Source organism: Heterocephalus glaber, unplaced genomic scaffold (genome assembly GCF_053883595.1).
Source record: "Heterocephalus glaber isolate CG9 unplaced genomic scaffold, H.glaber_assembly_v1.0 deba00000331, whole genome shotgun sequence".
Classification (NCBI taxonomy): domain Eukaryota; kingdom Metazoa; phylum Chordata; class Mammalia; order Rodentia; family Bathyergidae; genus Heterocephalus; species Heterocephalus glaber.
Genome location: NW_028258142.1, coordinates 19,554,425 through 19,574,144, shown reverse-complemented (window position 1 = coordinate 19,574,144; position 19,720 = coordinate 19,554,425). Strand labels below are relative to the sequence as shown.

At 36.2% G+C, this 19,720-nt stretch overlaps 2 protein-coding genes across 24 annotated transcripts in view; one reads left to right on the top strand and one right to left on the bottom strand.

Annotated features, from left to right (window-relative positions):
* Pign (phosphatidylinositol glycan anchor biosynthesis class N) overlaps window positions 1-16,445 on the bottom strand; it is a 236,883-nt gene extending 220,438 nt beyond the window's left edge. For 5 of the 16 annotated variants that reach the window (XR_015443246.1, XR_015443247.1, XM_087191812.1 and 2 more), the window contains exons 1-3: window positions 16,237-16,445; window positions 4,569-4,650; window positions 1,088-1,327 (exon numbers count right to left, since the gene is read on the bottom strand). Coding sequence is in view for 14 of the 16 variants with exons in the window: in XM_087191812.1 (XP_087047938.1) it covers window positions 1,088-1,308 (221 nt within the window). In the remaining 2 variants the exon portion in view is untranslated. Of the gene's footprint in view, window positions 1-1,087; window positions 1,328-2,288; window positions 2,513-2,671; window positions 2,769-3,389; window positions 4,519-4,568; window positions 4,651-4,857; window positions 4,912-16,236 lie in introns of those variants that run through there. The other 11 variants (XM_087191824.1, XM_087191837.1, XM_087191853.1 and 8 more) reach the window with 8 other exon arrangements.
* A 157-nt stretch (window positions 16,446-16,602) lies between these two features.
* The window catches only part of Relch (RAB11 binding and LisH domain, coiled-coil and HEAT repeat containing), a 97,685-nt gene continuing 94,567 nt past the window's right edge, over window positions 16,603-19,720 (top strand). For 5 of the 8 annotated variants that reach the window (XR_002387299.2, XM_004858441.4, XM_021239212.2 and 2 more), the window contains exon 1: window positions 16,603-17,384. Coding sequence is in view for 7 of the 8 variants with exons in the window: in XM_004858441.4 (XP_004858498.1) it covers window positions 16,856-17,384 (529 nt within the window). In the remaining variant the exon portion in view is untranslated. The remainder of the gene's footprint in view (window positions 17,385-19,720) is intronic. The other 3 variants (XM_004858440.3, XM_004858439.3, XM_004858438.3) reach the window with 1 other exon arrangement.

Genomic DNA, 19,720 nt, shown 5'->3' with positions numbered 1-19,720 from the left:
GCTAAGGCCCCTTGCTTGCTTTGCTACCTTCTGCCCCTCATGAACTATTTTTCCTCTGCAATGCCTGCCTGCCATGCCATCCATCCTTGGAGCTAGCTGATGATGGACTGAGACCTCTACAAACTGTGAACTAAATAAATCTTTCCTCCTTTAACTTTGGGTGTCAGGTATTTTATTTCAGGAACAAAAAAAGTAACTAAGACATTCTCTACATGTATTCTAGGAACTGCAGATAAAATGTAATGTTAAGTCCCATTCCTCATGGAAATCACACAATGATAAACATTATAAAAGAAAATAAAACAGAGTAAAGGGATAGAAAGTAATTATGACATGAAGGGCTTTTGAGGGGCTTGCCATTAATCAGAAAAAGAACAATTATATATAGAAGTCTCATAAGTCAAAAGAATTAAATATTTCTTTCCAAAGCCAGTTATAGAAGCCAGACATACATTAAATAGTGATACAGATTTAAAAGCTTTCTAATTCTTTAATTTTGAATTTTATTTTTTTTTATATTTTATACCTACATTTTCTAAACACTATTGTAAATAGTAACTTATTAATATTTATGCTTGTCATTATTAAAGAAAAAAATAACAGGCTTATTTTTTAAGTAAGAGATAATATTGGCTGAGGCAGGAAAGATGGCAAGTTAAAGCCCAGCCTCAGCAACTTAGTAAAACCTTGACTCAAAATAAAAAATAAAAAAGACTGAGGATATAGCTCAGTAGCCCCTAATTTCAATCACCAGTCCAACAAAAAGAAGGAAAGAAAAAAGAACAAGGAAAGATAATATAGGGGGTTGTGAGCCAGGTTTGGGAAGTTAGGACAAGTTTGCCAAAGAAGCTAAGGTCACACATTCCAACTCATATGATACCAGCTTCTACAATAGTAGAAATAACACCTAGAAGGAAACTGGCATCATAGCGCTAATGCATAACACAAAGAAAAATGTACAAGTGCCCTATTCTGTTTCTCATTACCTTCTCTGTGCCCAATGTTAGTTAAATAGTAAAATATTTTACTGTTTACTTGAACTTAGGATAACGTTTCTGAGATGTCTATGTATTAGTGACATGCTTACCTAATGAATGGCGCTCTTGAGTTTCCATTTTCATCTAATTCATAAAGTGTATCTGCTCGCAGGCCATCAGCCACAAAAAGCACTAATCTTCTTGCTGGAGGAGGCAATGGTGTAAACTGAGGAGTCATTCCATGAACCAAAGGAGATGTAAAGTAAATGTCAAAGATGGAGGCGAAGAACACAAAATGTACGATCAATCCCAAAGTAAAGAACAGCAGCATATCCAGTGTAACTAATAATCTTCAAGAAAAACAAAGGAAACAAAATTAAACTGGGATAAATCTTAATGGAATCATGTCTTTTCATATATTTTGATGACTACATATAAATTTAATATATTTGAGAATGCTCTATAAATCACTTCACTCTCATTTACAGTGGTAACAACAAACATTATTTAATGAGAGAGAAGACCAAAACAAAAACATGATAAAATAACCCAAGCAAGAAAAAGTTCAAGTATAATAAGTAACTAGGACTAATAAGCTACTTAAAATAAATTTGATACATACTAAGAACATAACATTAACACAGAATCAAAGAAAAAGAATTATAACAGCCCTGGAAGGAGTTAGGATTCAATGAAATCAAATGCTATATAAAATAGAAAATAAAACTCGCACTATTCTTGGTTGTCCATATGACAAATGTCACTATTCTCAGAGTATAAAATTATTCAAATGGTTTACAATTACTTAAATGTTTATGAACTTATTAAAATTATTTAAATGTTTTCATTTGAATCTTTTGTTTTTGGAAATCAGCTCAGAGGATTCTCAAATTGCACAGGAAACATCCATTCTATTCAGTTAGCTGAGTCAGATGTAGCAAGTTAAATTTCATTCATGATTCAGAAATTTTGCACTCATTAAAGAATATTTTATTTTAGACCTCGAATCAATACCAAAAAAAGGGGTTACATTTATTCATTCAATAAAAGTGCTCTATGTGTAATTGTGCATTAGGGTACTACAGAGATCACCAAGATACTCAAAGATCTAATGAACTTATAAATACTAAAGAAAGAAAACTAAGCAAAGTAAAACACTTAAATAATACTGTAAGACAGTATGCCATTAAAGTGCCAAGATCAAATTGTCCATAGGAGTATTTTTCAAAGCAGTCTACAATTTGCTTTTGCTTTTGTTGGTAAATCTTTCTGTATAATAAGAAGGAAAAAAAGTATTCAAACTTCTCTTACTTATAATAGCATTCATTACAATAGTGACCATACGGGGCCGGGGATTTAGCTCAGTGGTTCCAGCGCCTGCCTTACAAGTGCAAGGTCCCGAGTTCGATCCCCAGTACCAAAAAAAAAAAAAAAATAGTGACCATACATCTGAAAACACCAAAGATGAGGTTATTTGAACTACAGACACATTCTTCTAGGCTTGAAGAATGGAAAAAAGGCAGAGCAAAAATATCCTACAAAAACAAAAGAAACATTGGAAAAATGCTTAGCAAAGACAAACACACCAAACGACAATAACAACAAAGCAAAGGGTCAAGTTAAGGCTACTTTTTTTTCCTGAGATAATTAGTTACCCCACAAAGTATAAAAATTTCTTAGTGAACAGATTGTACCTTGCAATCTAAGGCAATGCTCTGAGTAGATGTTTGCTTCTTTTTTGGTATGCATGAGCCTTAACTACACAATGAGAACCACTTCAATAACGTTATTCTGAATATTAATCAGATAAGATGATTATGGTAAGTTTAGAAAATACAGAAAAATTACCTATGATTTCACTACCTGGAGAAAAACCTGTTAGTAGGTCTAACAATTTTTACTCTATATACGTTTTCACAGAGGCACACAATTTATTAATGTTTTTCTTTTAATATACATTAACATATCTCAAAAAACAAACTCTTCTCAAAGATCATTTACTGTTACCATGCATTGTATGGGAGAATGTTAATTTTCCTACTCATCTCTGTATGAGTAAGCACTGAAATGTTTCTTTATTTTGCACTATTAAAAGTATCAATGTGATTCAATTTATACATAGCTTTTATATGTTAACATTGTAGACATTTCATATTATGTGCTGTGTAATATGAAGGAGATGTGACCTATAAGTATAATTTCTGAGTCAAAAGCTAGGAGCGAGCACCTGTAAGGCTTTTGATATACTGAATATGGTAACAAATTTATCAGTTGAATAGTGATTGTTTGAATAAATTAAGCTATTCACCATTTTTTTTATCTCACTAGGCCTCTTGAAGAAAAAGTAACCACTTCAAACAGACACAGCATAACAAAGTAAAAATTAAATTTGATAAATAGATAAGGAGGTACCGAGTATATCTTAAGTGATGTTATGGCTTGTACCGAGATGTCTCCCCAAAAGCCTCATGTAGTCACAGGTGGGATTTTTCAGAGGTGGCTAGATGTAGGGTGGGTGGATGCTGGGATTAAGGGTGTATGATATATAATTGGTTCAATTATTGATTTAGCATAGTTCTAGGAATGGATAATTGGGAAAGCCTACCCTGGGTGTGGGTGGCACCACCCAAAGGCAGGTGGAAAGAATAAAAAGGAGAGGCAGACTATTGCTTGCTGCTCTCTGCCTTCTGCCTGCTATGCCATGAACTATTTCTTCTCTGCAATGCACCTGTGCCATGATGCCTTTCTTTGGAGCAAGCTGACTATGGGCTAAAAATTCTACAAACTGTGAGCTAAATAAACCTATTCTTCTTTAACTTTGGGTATTGGGTATTTTGTCTCAGGAACAAGAAAAAGTAGCTAAGACAATTCACAAGATTTTGAACTGCAAAATTATTTTTAATCATCACATATTCACTAAACAATTAAAAAATACCCTCAGACCCTTTACCAAATATATTTTTGAGCTTTTGATTTTGCTTTCAAACATTTTAAAATTACTGAAATTCTCAATAGAACTCAGTATATATCTTATTGTACTCAATTACCCAGAGATAATTCAAGAAATTTCTGAATTTCTTGCTAGCTACCTAGTAAGAATGAGTACTGAGAGCCAGGGATTTAGCTCAGTGGTTTCGCCTCCTGCCTCGCAAGTGGAAGGACCCGAGATCGATCCCCGGTACCAAAAAAAAAAAAAAAAAGAATGAGTACTGATTTCCTGTCTTCAGTTCTTCACAAATTGCTACTGTTTTGATTACTACAGAGGGGATTCTTCAGGCATAATACCCACTCTACTCCTTAGAAACTACACATAGACCCTAGTGAAAAAAGGCCTACTGCCATATCTAACCATATCCAGTTGTATTTTTCTATTGGAAATAGTCTTTATTACTTTACATCTAATATTTTCATGATATTCTGGTCCATGAAGAAACTTGGATTAGTTGCCTTTATGGCACATCATGCTTTTTGTTTTTGAACAACTGTGTTTCAAGAACATTTAATTACTTAAAAATTTTCCCATAGAATACAATGAAGATAAGCAAAAGTACTTATTCTATAAAATACTATACTATAAAGTACTGTAAGTACTTTGAAATGAGTTTATCATCATGTGTTCAAAAAGATCTTGCTTCTGAGGAACAAATCCATCTAGGTTCAAAGTTGTAGGTATCTGAAAAAAAATAGCAAAACAAGATGACTGGAATTAGTACATGCCTTTCAATAGAAACCCTGAATATCAATGGTTTTAATTCTCCAATTAAAAGGCACTAACTGGCAGATTAGATTAAAATACAAGATACAACTCTGCTGCCTGCATGAAACATACTTCTCCAGCAAAGACACAGACTGAAAGTGAAAAGATGGAAAATGATATTACCTGCACATGGATCCAGAACCTGTCAAGAGTAGATATATCCAAATAAGCAGACTCCTAGTCAAAATTAGTCAGAACATACAAAGAAGGTCAGTACATATTGGTAAAGGGACCAACCTACCAAGAAGGTATAACAATTTAAAATATATATTCACAGAACACCAGCAGATCCAATTTCATAAAACACCACCTGACATGAAAAGACACATATATCCCAATACAATAACACTGGATGACTTGAAAATTCTACTCACATCAATAAACAGGTCATCCAGACAAAAAAAATTTATTAAAAAACCCAGAATTTAACTACAGTATAGATCAAATAAACCTAAACATAAAATATTCCATCCAACAACTGCAGAATACACATTCCTCTCAGCAATTCATGTAAGTTACTCCACAATATATCATATTTTAGACCATTAAGGAAGTCTTAACAAATACAAAAATATTGAAATAATGTCTGTCATAATATCAGATCATAATGGAATGAAACTAGAAATCCAGAGCATGGTGGCACATCCCTGTAATCCTAGAACTCAGGAAGCTGAAGCACGAGGATCACCATGAGTTGGAGGCCAGCATGGGCTCCATAGTGAGTTTAAGGCCAGCCTGAACCTCATAGTGAGACCCTGTCTCAAAAACAAGCAAAAAAACAAAAAACAAAAAAAGCTAGCATTCACAGCAAGAAAAACTATACAAACATGGAGAATGAAAAATTCACCTATGAATAATTTGTAAGTTATTAAAGAAATCAAGGGTAAATTAAAAAATTTCTGGAATCAGATGAGAATGAAAACATAATATACTAGAATCTCTGGGCTACAACAAAATCAGTACATACAGAGAGAATTTTATAACTTTAAGTGCCTATTTCAAAAAATCAGAGACTTCAAACACATAACCTAATCATGCATCTCAAGGCCAAAGGAAAACAAGAACAAATTAAAGCCAAACTAACAGAAGGAAAAGTAATAAAGATTAGAGCTGAAATTAATAGATACTAAAAGAACAAATCAAAGAATCAATGCTACAAAGAGTTGGTTCTTTGAAAAGATAAACAAGATTGATAAGCCCTTAGCCAAACTAACCAAAAGAAAGAAAGACAAGAACCAAATAAATATAATTAGAGTAAAAAAGGGGGATTACCACAGGCATCACTGAAATCCAGAGGAACATTAGGATGTATTTTGAAAACCTATATGCCAAAACCTTAGCCTAGAAGAAATGGATAAATTTCTAGACACACTGGACCTAACAAAATTGAACCAAGAGTATATAAACCAAAATAGGTCAATAACAAGCAAAGATTGAAACTGTAATAAAAAGTAGCCCAACAATAAAAAGCCTAGGACTAAATAGATTTGTTGCAGAATTTTTACCAGGCCTTTAAAGATCTAATCCCAATGCTCCTCAAACTACTTACTGCATGAAACTAAAATGGAAGGACTGTTTCCAAATTCATTCTATGAAGCCAATTATCATCAAGATATCAAAACCTGATAGAGGAACACACACACAAATTAGAGATTAATATACTTGATGAATATAGGCACAATAATCTTTAATAAAATACTTCCAAAAAGAATTCAATAACACCATGATCATTTTGGTTTCATTCTCAGAATGCAAGGAATGTTCAATATACACAAACCAATAAACATAATACACCACATAAACATAAACAGAATAAAGAATGAAAAAAAATCACATGATCATCTCAATTGATACAGAAAAAGCATTTAAAAAATTCAACATCCCTTCATGATAAAATCCCTGAAGAAACTAGGTATAGAAGGAACATATTTAAGATAAAGCCTACATCTGAGAAATGTATACACAATGGAGAAAAAACTGAAAATATTTTTTCTAAAATTAGTAACAAGACAAAGATGTTCACTTTCTACACTCCTACTTTAGCCAGTAAAGAAATAAAAGGGACACAAATAGGAAAGGAAGAGTCAAATTATTCTTATTTGCAGATGATATAACCCTATATGGAGAAAACCGTAAAGGCTCCCCCAAAAGATTTTTAGATCTGATAAACAAATTCACCAAAGTGGCAGGATACTAAATCAACAGCTTTTCTGTACACCGATAATGAACTAGCTAAGAAAGAAAGCAAGAAAACAATTCTATTCACAATAGTTTCAAAAAGAATTCAATTAAAATACCTAGGAATCAACCTAACAAAGGAGTTGAAAGACCTCTACAGTGAAAAAATTATATGACACTAACAAAAGAAACAAAAGAAACTTCATTCTGGGAATGAAATCAAGATGATTATGGTATTATTGAATTCTGTTTGAAAGTATTTTATTAAAGATTATTGTGCCTATATTCATCAAGACATTAAAAGATGGAAAGACCTCTCATGATTATGGATCTGCAGAAATAATATTGTTGCAAAAAAGCCATTTTACCAAAAACAACCACAGATTCACTGCAATTCCCATCAAAACACCAATGACATTCTTCCAGAAGTACAAAAAAACCAACCTTAAATCTAATAATGGAAACACAAAGACCCAGAATAACCAAAGCAATCCTGAGCAAAAAGATGAATACTGGAGGCATCACAATACCCAATTTCAAAATATACTACAGAGTCACACTAACCCAAAATAGCATGGTACTGGTACAAAAATAGGCATACAGACCAATGGAATACTATAGAGGAACGGAAATAAATCTACACAGCTACAGCCAACTGATTCTTGTCAAAGGGCCCAAAAACAAATTGGAGAAAAGACAGCCTCTTTAACAAATGGTATTGAGAAAACTGATTATCCATACATACAAGATTGAAACTAGATTCCCATCTCTAGCCCTATACAAAAATCAACTCAAAATGTATCAAAAGCCTAGACATAAGACCTGAAACTTTGAAATGTTAAAACAAAACATAGGGAAAACACCTCAAGACATAGGCACAGATAACCTCCTGAATAGGATTCCAATAGCTCAGGAAATAATGTTAAGAACAATAAAAAGCTTCTCCACAACAAAGGAAAACAAAAGAGTAGAGAACCTACAGAATGGGAACAGAATCTTTGCCAGCTACTCTTCAGATAAAAGATTAATATCCAGAGTATATAAAGAACTCAAAGAACTCAACTACAAAAGAATAAATAACCCAATCAAAAATAAGCATATCAAGAGAACAAACACTTCTTCAAAAAAATGCAAATGACCAATAATTATATGAAAAATGTTCAACAGACATCTTTATCCATCAGACAAATACAAATTGAAACTACATTGAGAGTCCATCTCACCCTAGTATGATGGTTATTGCCAAGAATACAAAAAACAATAAATGCGGATGAGGATTCAGGGAAAAATGAACTTTATAACTGGAGTAGGAATGTAAACCTAGATCACTATGGAAATCAATATGGAGTTCCTAAAAAAAAAAGTAATAATATCTACATAAACCAGCTATACTACTCCTTAGTATATGCAAGAATTAAAGTCGGGCTGGGAATATAGCTTAGTGGTTCCGGCACGCCCCTCACAAGTGCAAGGTCCCAAGTTCGATCTCCAGTACCAAAAAAAAAAAAAAAAAAGAATTAAAGTCATCCTACTATAGAGATACTTGTATACCCATATTTATTGCAGTACAGTTCACAAAAAATAAGTAATGAAATACTAGAACTCAATCGAACTCTTCAACAAATGAACTTAACAGATGTTTACACAGTCTTCCACCCCACAAAATCAGAATACACATTCTTCTCAGTTGCACATGGTCATTCTCCAAACTAGACCACATACTCACACACAGAACATGTTTAAGTAAGTGTAAAGGAATTGAAGTTATCCCCTGTATATTATCAGAACATAGCGCGATGAAATTGGAGATCAATAGCAGAAGACAAGGCAAAAATTACATAAACACATGGAAATTGAACAACACACTTCTGAATAACCAATGGGTCACAGAGGACATTAAAGAAGAAATCAGACAGTTCCTTCAATTAAATGACAATGACAATACAACATATCAGAATCTATGGGATACAATGAAACCAGTCTTATGAGGGAAATTCATGGCAGTGAATGTTCATATTAGGAAAACAGAGTGAGCTCAATTAAACAACCTGATGCTGAACCTCAAGCTTCTAGAAAAAGAAGAGCAGGACAACCCCAAAGCTCATACAAGAGAGGAAACTGTAAAAATCAGAGCAGAAATCAATGCAATGGAGTCAAAGAGAACGATACAAAAAAATCAATGAAGCCAAGAGTTGGTTCTTCAAAAGAATCAACAAAATTGACAAACCCTTAGCCAACCTTATCAGAAAAAGGAAAGAAAAGGCCCAAATCCATGCAATTAGGAATGAAAAGGATGAAATTACAACAGACTCAGCAGAAATCCAGAGGATCATCAATACCTACTTCCAGAACCTATACATCAATAAGATGGAAAACACAGAAGAAATGGACAGATTCCTAGATATGTATGAATTACCAAAGTTCAATGAAGAAGACCTAAAAATTCTAAACAATCCAATATAAATCAATGAAATTGAAAATGTAATTAAAAACTTATCAACTAAGAAAAGCCCGGGTCCCAGTGGCTTCACTGTTGAATTCTAGAAGACATGCAGAGAGGAACTACTGCCACTACTGTTTAAACTCTTCAATGAAATTGAAAGGGAAGCAATACTCCTGAACTCATTCCTGGAAGCAGTCATCACCTTGATCCCAAAAAGCGGAGAAAGACCCACCCGAAAAAGAGAACTACAGGCCAATCTCCCTAATGAACACAGATGCAAAAATCCTTAATAAGATACTGGCAAAGAGAATGCATAATAGAGCCATGGACAAAAACCATATGATTATTTCAATTGATGCAGAAAAAGCATTTGACAAAATTCAACACGCATTTATGATAAAAAACCTACAAAAACTTGGAATAGACAGTTTCTACCTCAATCTGATAAAAGCCATCTATGAAAAACCAATAGCCAATATCATACTAAATGGTCAAAACTTGAAATCCTTCACACTAAAATCAGGAACAAGACAAGGATGTCCACTATAACCACTCCTGTTCAATATAGTTTTGGAAACATTAGCCACGGCAATTAGACAAGAGAAAGAAATAAAAGGAATAAAGATAGGGAATGAAGAAGTCAAATTATCATTATTTGCAGATAACATGATACTCTATACAGAAGAGTCCCAGAACTCCACCAAAAGTCTTCTAGACTTAATAACCAAATTCAGTAAAGTAGCTGGATACAAGGTCAGCACACAAAAATCAATAGCTTTCCTCTACATGAACAACAGACTCTCTGAGAGAGAAATAGGGCAAATAATTCCTTTCACAATAGCATCCAAAAAACTGAAATACCTAAGAATGAATCTAACAAAAGAAATCAGAGACCTCTTTTCTGAAAACTATAGCACTCTGAAAAGAGAGATTGAAGATGATTTCAGAAAATGGAGACATCCCCTGCTCCCGGGTAAGAAGGATCAACACAGTGAAAATGGTCATACTTCCAAAACTGCTATATAGATTTAATCCAATTCCAATTGAGATCCCAGCAGCATACTTCATTGACCTTGAGAAAACAATCCAAAAATTCATTTGGAACAAGAAGAGACCCAGAATAGCAAAAGCAATTCTAGGTAACAGAGACATGGCAGGGGGTATCACAATCCCCAACCTGCAACTGTACTACAAAGCTACTGTGATAAAAACAGCATGGTACTAGCAAAGAAACAGACCTGAGAACCAGTGGAACAGATTAGAAGATGCAGAAACAACGCCAGACACACTCAGCCATCTCATCTTCGATAAAGGAGCCAAATACCCTCACTGGAGGAAAGATAGCCTCTTTAATAAATGGTGCTGGAAAAATTGGGCTTCAACTTGCCAAAGATTAAAACTAGACCTATACCTCTCACCATGCACTAAACTAAAATCAAAATGGATTAAAGATCTAAATATTAAAACAGAAACTCTGAACCAGTTGGAACAGAGGTTAGGTAGAACCCTTGAAGACATCCGTGTAGGAAAAGATTTTATGAACAAAACCTCAGTTGCCCGTGCACTAGCACAATCAACAAGTGGGATCTCTTCTTATTAAAAAGCTTCTGCACAGCAAGAGAAACCACCAGCAGTGTGAAGAGACAACACACAATGTTGGAAAAAATTTCACCTGCTATTCCTCAAACAAAGGGCCACTATCTAGAATCTATGAAGAACTTAAAAAAATCAGACCTCCCAAATTTAAAGATTCAATCCAAAATTGGGCATCTGAAATGAACAGACATTTCTGAGACAAATAAAAAATGGCAAATAAACATGAAAAAATGTTGAACATCACTGGTCATTCGAGAGATGCAAATGAAAACGCTGAGATTCCACTTCACTCCAGAAAGAATGGCTGCTATCATGAAATCAATCAGTAACAAATGCTGGTGGTGCTGTGGGGAAAAAGGAACCCTGCTCCACTGCTGGTGGGAGTGTAGACTGGTGCAAGCACTGTGGAAATCAGTATGGAGATGCCTCAAAGAACTAAGACTGGAAGTCCCGTTTGACCCAGCTATTCCACTGCTGGGGATCTCCCCCAAAGAATTAAAAGAATCATACCACAGCGATATACATGTACCCATGTTCACAGCAGCACAGTTTGTAATAGCTAAAACTTGGAAGCAGCCCAAATGCCCACCAACTGGAGACTGGATAAAGAAAATGTGGTGTTTTTTTAAAATGGAGTACTACTCAGCCATGAAGAGTGAGAAACTAGAGACATTATAGCTAAATGGATGCACATTGAAGCGATACTGTGAAGTGAAATAAAGAGGACATGCATGTGTAGATACCAAACAGTTTCTCTAGTGTGAGAAACTGAAAGTGTAAATAAGGACTAAAAAGTATAATAGATAATGTGAAATAGGAAGAAAAGAGGCAAAAGGGAAGGGGAAGTAAGAGGGGTAGGGGAAAGGAAAGAAGGGAATGGAATATGAGAAAATGAAAAAATGGAAACAAAGTCTTTGTAAATAGGGAGGGATGGAGGTGTTGAAGGGAGGGCAGGGGAAGGGGGAAAAATAAGAACCAAGAGAGATTATGTAAAGGTGCAATTTCCAATGATGAATGTCATTATACTGTATACCTAAAATGTACCAATAACATAAAATTTAAAAGAAAAAAAAAAGAATTTACAAAGAAATTAATGATCTAACAGAAAGCTATAACTGCAGAAACTGAATCCTTCTGAATGAGAGGGGATGGAATCTAGACCACAGGTGGAGCAACGTGCTTTCTCGGGGTTTGTCCAGGACCTTCTTGCTTTTAGCAAAGTCCTTCAGCTAGGCAAAGTTCTCAGTTCCAGGCAAACTATCCTGGACACTTCAGCTGGCTCTTCCCATGGCAGGCTTCTTCTCATCTTTTATGTACCTTGTGTCACCTCTTCAAGATTTTTCTGGCCACATAGACGTAGGACGCCCTTCCACTTTCCTCAATCTAAACAATCATCTACTCAGTAGTTACTGTTTAAATTTATCCAATGTATCTCTTCTACTAGAATATAAGTTCCATAAAGATAGCGATGTTTTCTCTTGTTCATTGCTATATGCCTTGCCTATTAAGAGCTCAACATATACATTTTTATGAATAAATTAAAAAGGAAAAGTAATTTTAGCTGAATCTCAAATTCAACATTTATTCAAAATCTATTTCTTAAGTATTGTGGTCAACATTAGAAATAGAAAAATGAAAAAGAAAATAGAAAAATGAATAGACATGGACAATAATCCAATAATCATGTGTAAATCTATTTATTTGCCTTACTCTCCACTGCCGCTCCTATAGCCCACTATGGTATACCATCTTTCACTTGAACTACTAAAACTACAACAGCTCTCCCCTAGAGGCTCTAACCTTTTGCTGTTTGATTTGCAATAAAGAAAATATGTGAATATGTCAGTTTCATAAAACCCTGCACTGTCTTTCATCATTTTAATCAAGACTAATAAGGTCCTACAAGGACTAGTCTCTGTCTCCTTTACTAATCTTGGCTCATAACACTCTCCCTTGCTGTATGGTTATCTCACCTCACTGGCCTTCTTTTATTTCTTCAAGTATCCCGTATTCCCTGTTGCTCTAATACCTTTATAGATAGAATTACTCTCCATAGAATGCACTTCCAACCTGTCCTCCATCCTCTCACACACCTATGTTTTCCTAATATCTCCTTTCAAGCCTCATTTCTTCAGAGACTGTGCAAGTTAAGTTACAAGCCAAAATCTTTACTTTGTAATTACATAGCTATGTCTTTGACTACCTGAATTAATATCTGTCTCTGCCACTTAACTGTAATTCTATCACAGAAGGAAAGGGGATCACTAACATCCATTAGAGTCCCATGCACTTAATAAGGACTCAGATGTTTGCTGACTGAATTATTTAGGATTACTGTCCTAGTACTATTACGTCCTAGTACTGTCCAGTACTGTTTTAAAAATAAGTGCAATATGCACTACAGCCACTAGAGGCTGCCTTGCTTCTTTTTGGGGGCCTCCTGAACAAGAAATGTGAAAATAGCCCCACATCTTATGTTTAAGTAACTGACTATAGATAAAATTGCAATGATGGTAAACTATCAACATTCATATGTTATTTTTTATTGTCAAGAACATGTATATTAATTAATATTATTACATAATATTTATCTTTAAAGAGAATTATTATATTTAGATTAAAAAAGAAAACTTTATTTGCCATAAAGAATTACTTGGAAATCTCCAAAATAAATGTATAATCATTAAAATTTTAGAAAGACATATCCATATACAAATAAAAGTTATATCTAGCTTATATATGGAATGTTTATCACACTGAAAGCAATAAAACATTAAATATTATTAAAACTTTAAATCAATCAAAAACTTGCATTTAGAATGTTACTTTTGATTACTTTAAGACTACCAAAAAAATAATTTTTCACACTATTACTGAAGTACTTATAAAAAAGCTGGTATGTGATAAATTATGTTATTAATGAAATATTAGTTTAAACTTCATTGGTATATATACGGTATGATAAAAAAATAAATAAGGTATGAACTTCAATGACTATGCTTATTATTCAGAGGAAACATTAGCTGTAAAGGCCTAGATGAATGCAACTCTTTCCAAGTAGGAAGTTTTCCAACACTATTAATAATAAGTTACCATAAATGGAAATCAGAAATTATTAATATTCTAGTGTGCTACTTTTTTTTTTTTTTGGTACCAGGGATCAAACTCAGGTCCTTCTGCTTGCGAGGCAGGTGGCGGACCCACTGAGCTAAATCCCCAGCCCATAGTGTGCTATTTCTTATACATTTTAAGTTGATAACTAAAACCCTACATATGGTAGGGGAAAAAGTACCTACTGTGAGGATTGGCCAGTTGATTTGTTATGGGTTTGTAATGTCATATAAACAAGTACATAGCTATAGAATAGGAATTAGCAGGAAACTACAGGTTTGTATAGGAAATAAGTCATGAAGGAACTTCTAAATCCAACTTGTTACAACTCTGAGGAAATACATTAAATCTGTTTTCAACTTGCACTCTAGAACTAGGACCCTAAATTAAAGCTATTAAAGCTATTCTTTTAGCCTTACTGACTTTACTGCCTTTCCAGGGTTCAAGTGCTAAAACAGTATGTTTTTAAAAACCTGTCAAATTTTCCCTGTTATAGTAATATTTCATTAGTAACATCATTTATCACATTCTAGCTACCATGCATTGTGACAAGAACATTCACAATTTTGACAGATAAAAAGCAACTGAGGTTCCAAGAAGCTAGGTTTCAATTTTCTCAAGGTTTCACAATAGAAAATGCATATAACTGGGGTTTGAACTTAGGCTCTTCAGTCTGATCAACACAATTTTCTCTTTAAGAACCCAACATGTAGGAGATTTCTAAAATTCTCCTTACAGAGATGAAATTTACATTTCTAATCATGTCCTTTCTATGCCATTCAATAATCTTTACTTCCTGTGTTCCAGAAATTGTTTCAATTTTTAATCTCTCTGGTAAACTCAATTAAAATTAGGACCAGCAATTTCTTTTGCTAAGAAATCTGTAACAGGATACAGTATTGGCCATTTTGATACTACTGTATTTTCCTAATACTACGGATTTTTTCCCCGCGTTTTTCTTCAATATATGGCAGAGAAAAATATTTAGCATTAGAACATCAGTTTTACTAAAAAATACTTACAGTTCTTAGTACTAACATTGTTAAAAAAAAAAAAAAAAAGCCTTTCTAGTAAAAACCAAACAAACAAAAGGAATCCCCAAATCCTCAAATGTAAATTTTTGTTTACTGAGCCTGGGTAAACATAAAACCTACACTTAACTGTTGGCATACTTTTACATGTAATTCAATAACCTGACCTAAGGTTATACATGCTCCATTTTTATTTTTCCTCAGCTCCAAAGAAGGTACCGTGCTACTTCAATGTAGTATGTAACTTACATGATGGTCAAAATTACTATTTATTTTGGTGCCTACTGGAAGCTGTACAGTAAGGAAGGAAATCTAAAACCTACCAAAGTGGCAAGTTTTGTATAAAGTGGAAGCTGTCAGGAATAGTCTAAAACTGATGACTGAAAAAATTTTTTTACTGCCATCGTCTGTAATCAAAGGCTCATATAAAAGATAAATGTTGATCTTCCAAACTTAGGAGCATAGCTGCCTTGTGTGCTAACGCTTCATAAACTCTCAAATATACAACTTTTAAAGTCGGTAAGTTCTACAATCAAAACCTTGATTCTGGACCACATGAACAAGGCATTGTGGGAAAAGAATGGCTTTGGACTTGAGACAAATTATGTTAGTTCCTGTGAGTACTTGAGAAAGTGGAGTTCGAATGTTTATTAGTGGCCAGGTCATTAAACTCTCTAGGCTTAAGTTTACTTATTTTTCTACTGGTGAAAGACGACTTGCTATTTCGAAGAGTCCTTCTTGTGCAAATTTTTAAGAAAGCCTAAGTGTTTATTGAGCACCTAAAAGCTTGTTGTCCGAGTCAAGCTGTCCACAGATCCCCCGTCCCATTTTCTGTTCAGTCTCTCCACCCCGGACCCCACACCTTTGCTGGACTAAGTCCAGGGTGGGAAGGCGCCGCTCCCTCGAACCGCAAGTTGGTGCTGTCGCTAGGCCTCCACGGTGAGCAAGCGCGCGGCTGGGTAAGGAAGAAGCCGAATTCTGACTACTGCCCTGGGCAATTACTATCGGTGCGAAGAAAATGTCACCGACTAACCAGTAACGGCGACAAAAGGCGAAGCGTATTAAGAGAAGCAGCACGTCCGCAGACGTGAGGCCACCGTTTCGGTGCCGCCGCACCTCAGCGCCCCAGTCCCTGGACTTTACCTGAGGCTTATCCGGGTCAGACCTGATCTCGGGAATGAGACCTCCTCAGAGCGAAGGCAGGACCTAGCGCCATTAAAACTCTCGGGCAATCTGAACCTCGGTCCCCTCAAACGATAGCCCACAGGGTATCGCTAATGCATCTGCACATCCACCCCTCAAACTCCTAAGGCTCCTAACACTTCCCGGGCCACGGCTGCTCTCGCGATAACTTTAGGGCCTGTCCCCCGTAACTCCAGCCAATCCTGGAAGAGTTGTGGGCGGAGTTTTGCGTACGAGCCCAGGACCGAGTCCCTCAATCGCTGGGCTCTGGCACTGAGAAAGGGAGGGGCTGAGGCGTTCTGGGGCGGGGCGAAGGCAGGACACAAGCAGTTATCGCGAGAGTGGAGACCAGGAAGACGCCTGCAGAGCCGGCTGTGGGTGCAGCGGCGGTTGATTGAGTGGGTGGTGCTGCCTTGGAATACCGTATTTGCGAGCCTACCACTGACCTCTAAGACAGGAGGCAGGAAGTGGTCAGGCCGGGGTTGTGCAGGCGCTCAGTGCCTGCTGCAGCTCAGGGGAGGTTCAGGCTGCGGCCTGTTGGACACAGTCAGGGAGGCGCCCACACTCCTGACAGAATAAGATGGCGGCAATGGCGCCTGGAGGTGGTGGCAGTGGTAGCGGCGGCGTGAATCCATTCCTCAGCGATTCGGAAGAGGACGACGACGAGGTAGCAGCGACCGAGGAGCGGCGGGCAGGACTTCGGCTTGGTGCCAGCAGTGGTCTAGATCCTGGCTCTGCAGGCTCACTTTCGCCGCAGGATCCGGTGGCCTTGGGGAGCTGTGCACGTCCAGGGCTCTCTGGGGAGGCGTCCGCGGCTGCGATGGCCCTGGGGGGTACAGGGGAGACCCCAGCCCGCTTGTCAGTTGATGCAATCGCGGCTCAGCTATTGCGCGATCAATATTTGCTGACTGCCCTGGAGCTGCACACAGAGCTGTTAGAGAGCGGCCGCGAGCTGCCTCGACTGCGCGACTACTTCTCTAATCCCGGCAACTTCGAGAGGCAGAGTGGAACACCGCCGGGGATGGGGGCGCCTGGGATCCTTGGAGCTGCCGGCTTTGGAGGTGCTGGAGGTCGGGAACCGAGTACAACCTCGGGCGGGGGACAGCTCAGTAAGTGGACGCAGCCTGTCTCGCTCCTGCGGGATTGTTGGGATTGTGAGAGGGTATTTCTGGGCGGGTACTGAATATCAGAGCGCTTTAGGGAGAGAATTGGGGATGGGGTTACTTTTTATGGTGAAAGCAAAAGGATCCTGCAGTGGCTGTTTCTCTGCCTGCTTCCATTCTTTGGCTGGTGTTGCACTTGCTCCTGGCTCCTCTGTTGGTGTTTGTTCAGTATCTATAAAATATCAAGAGTTTCCAGTTTACTGCCTATTGCGACACTCCAGAAGGCTCCCTTGTAAACTGACTTATTGCTGTAAGCATTTTCTCTTTTTTTCTAATCTGATTAACACTACCAGGAAATGTTTCTCAAATTGCCCTCTAATTTTTTGAATCAAAGTCAAGAGAGAGAAAATTGGAAATGTTGCTACTCTCTGAATAAAAGTCAGATGCACTTAAGACCTGTTGTTTAGGGCATGACTTTCTCACTCAGAAAATGGGATTTCTGCACTTAAGTTGTTCTGTTTAAATAAAATTAATATAATTCTGTTTCAGTGCCTTAATATTAGTAGTGTCCAAAGTTACAGCAAAGCTGAGGCACAGGTCAGGCAGCTTCTGCCTGTAGTCAGTCTCGTGATCCTACCAGCATGCAGATTTTTTTGCTGCATTAGACAGGAACTTAGTTGTGTTTTTTTTTAACCTTGCTATAGTCATTTTTAACAACATAAAGGAATCTTTTGCCCCATTCATCATTTATTCATAAGCATTTTTTATAGTTTGAAAACTTACTGTCGAGGATGATCTGTAGGACTTCCAGTATCCTCCTTTTGGGAGGCATCTTAGATTTTCCTTACTGACGCCTAAATATTTTAGTATCTGATAGAAGGCCAGCTGGAATTTACTAACAGATGTTAATGTTCAGTTTTAAAACTGTAGCCTGATTTTTTTTTATCTCTAAACTTTTGAATGATGCCAGTGACTTAAATTGCCAAACCATAGATGTTACAGAAGTACAAAGAATGCATTTTCTATCAAGGCAAATCCTAACCACGTTTCCCTCTTAAAATATGGAATTTTCTCCATAGGTGTAACTTCCTTAGTTAATATAGGATAATCCTTCTTTTCAGGAAGAGATTTTCTTATTGCTGACCTTTTTTTTTTTTTTTGACCTTTAAGACTATAATATGTGACAAAGAGTGGTGTAAAACAATTGTCATATAATTGTTTTAAAAAAAAAAGGTTTCCAAATTACTTAATGATTCTTACCTGAAAAACTCCATGCACATTCTAGACTTACTTAGTTGCTAAATTCTTTCACTGTACCACTTTCCACTTTCCTTCATCATAACCTTTCACTCTTTGTATTTGATTTGATGACAGTTATGATTGAATGCAAGGAAAAGAAATAAAGGGGCCAGCTCAGTGGCACCCGTTCCTACAAAAAGTAAAGGAAAGATAATACTCATTTTAGATTTTTCCTTGTATGAAACATTATCTGGGAACACGAAGCTCTCAGCTTACCACATAATGTGACTCCTTTGGATAGTTGAAAAATACAGTATGACATTTGTGGCAAGATAAGAGTATTACTCTGAGGAAACAGACCCTATTACTGTTAAAAATTAAAATTGCACCTTTTTTTCAGACAATAAAATTAAGACTGATCCCCAGAATATGTGTTTGTTGGAAGACTTGATTAGTTGTTTGATATTTTTAGGTCAAAACTAAATTTGAATAAATTTGATTAAATGAAAAATTGAAAAAGATCTTAAGTATTAAAGCCTATTTTTTTCACAAGTAGTTGTTTTTTACTGATGTCAGCCTGTACATACTGTGGGATTTGATGATACAGTGTGGCTTTTAAATTATTTACACTAAATCATACTTTATTATTTGAGTAGATACTGTTTTGCTATTTGTCCATACTTTCAATAAAGCAGCCCCTCTTTGATTTGGAGTGGAGGGGTTTGCTTTACATTAGGCTTGATCTACTTCAACTGTCTTGCAAATGGGTATTTGTTGCAATAATGCAATTAACTTGTAAAGTGGTTGCTAGCCCCGCTTCATTGAGGTAAGGGACACTCTTGATTCTCCAACTCCATATACACATATAATTTCTACAAACTGTGGGATCTACACAAGAAAATCTGGACAAGCTGAATGTAAGTTGGTTAATTTTATTTAAGAATAGGTTGCTCATAGAATCCTAAAAAGTGAATGTCTAATATTGAGTATAGCAATGGTATTAAGATTTAGTAAAAGCTAGTATTAGACTACAATGGGATCAAGAAGAACATCTTTGAGCTGATATGTTCAGTAAGATGCATGGCAGGTATCTCATGTTAATG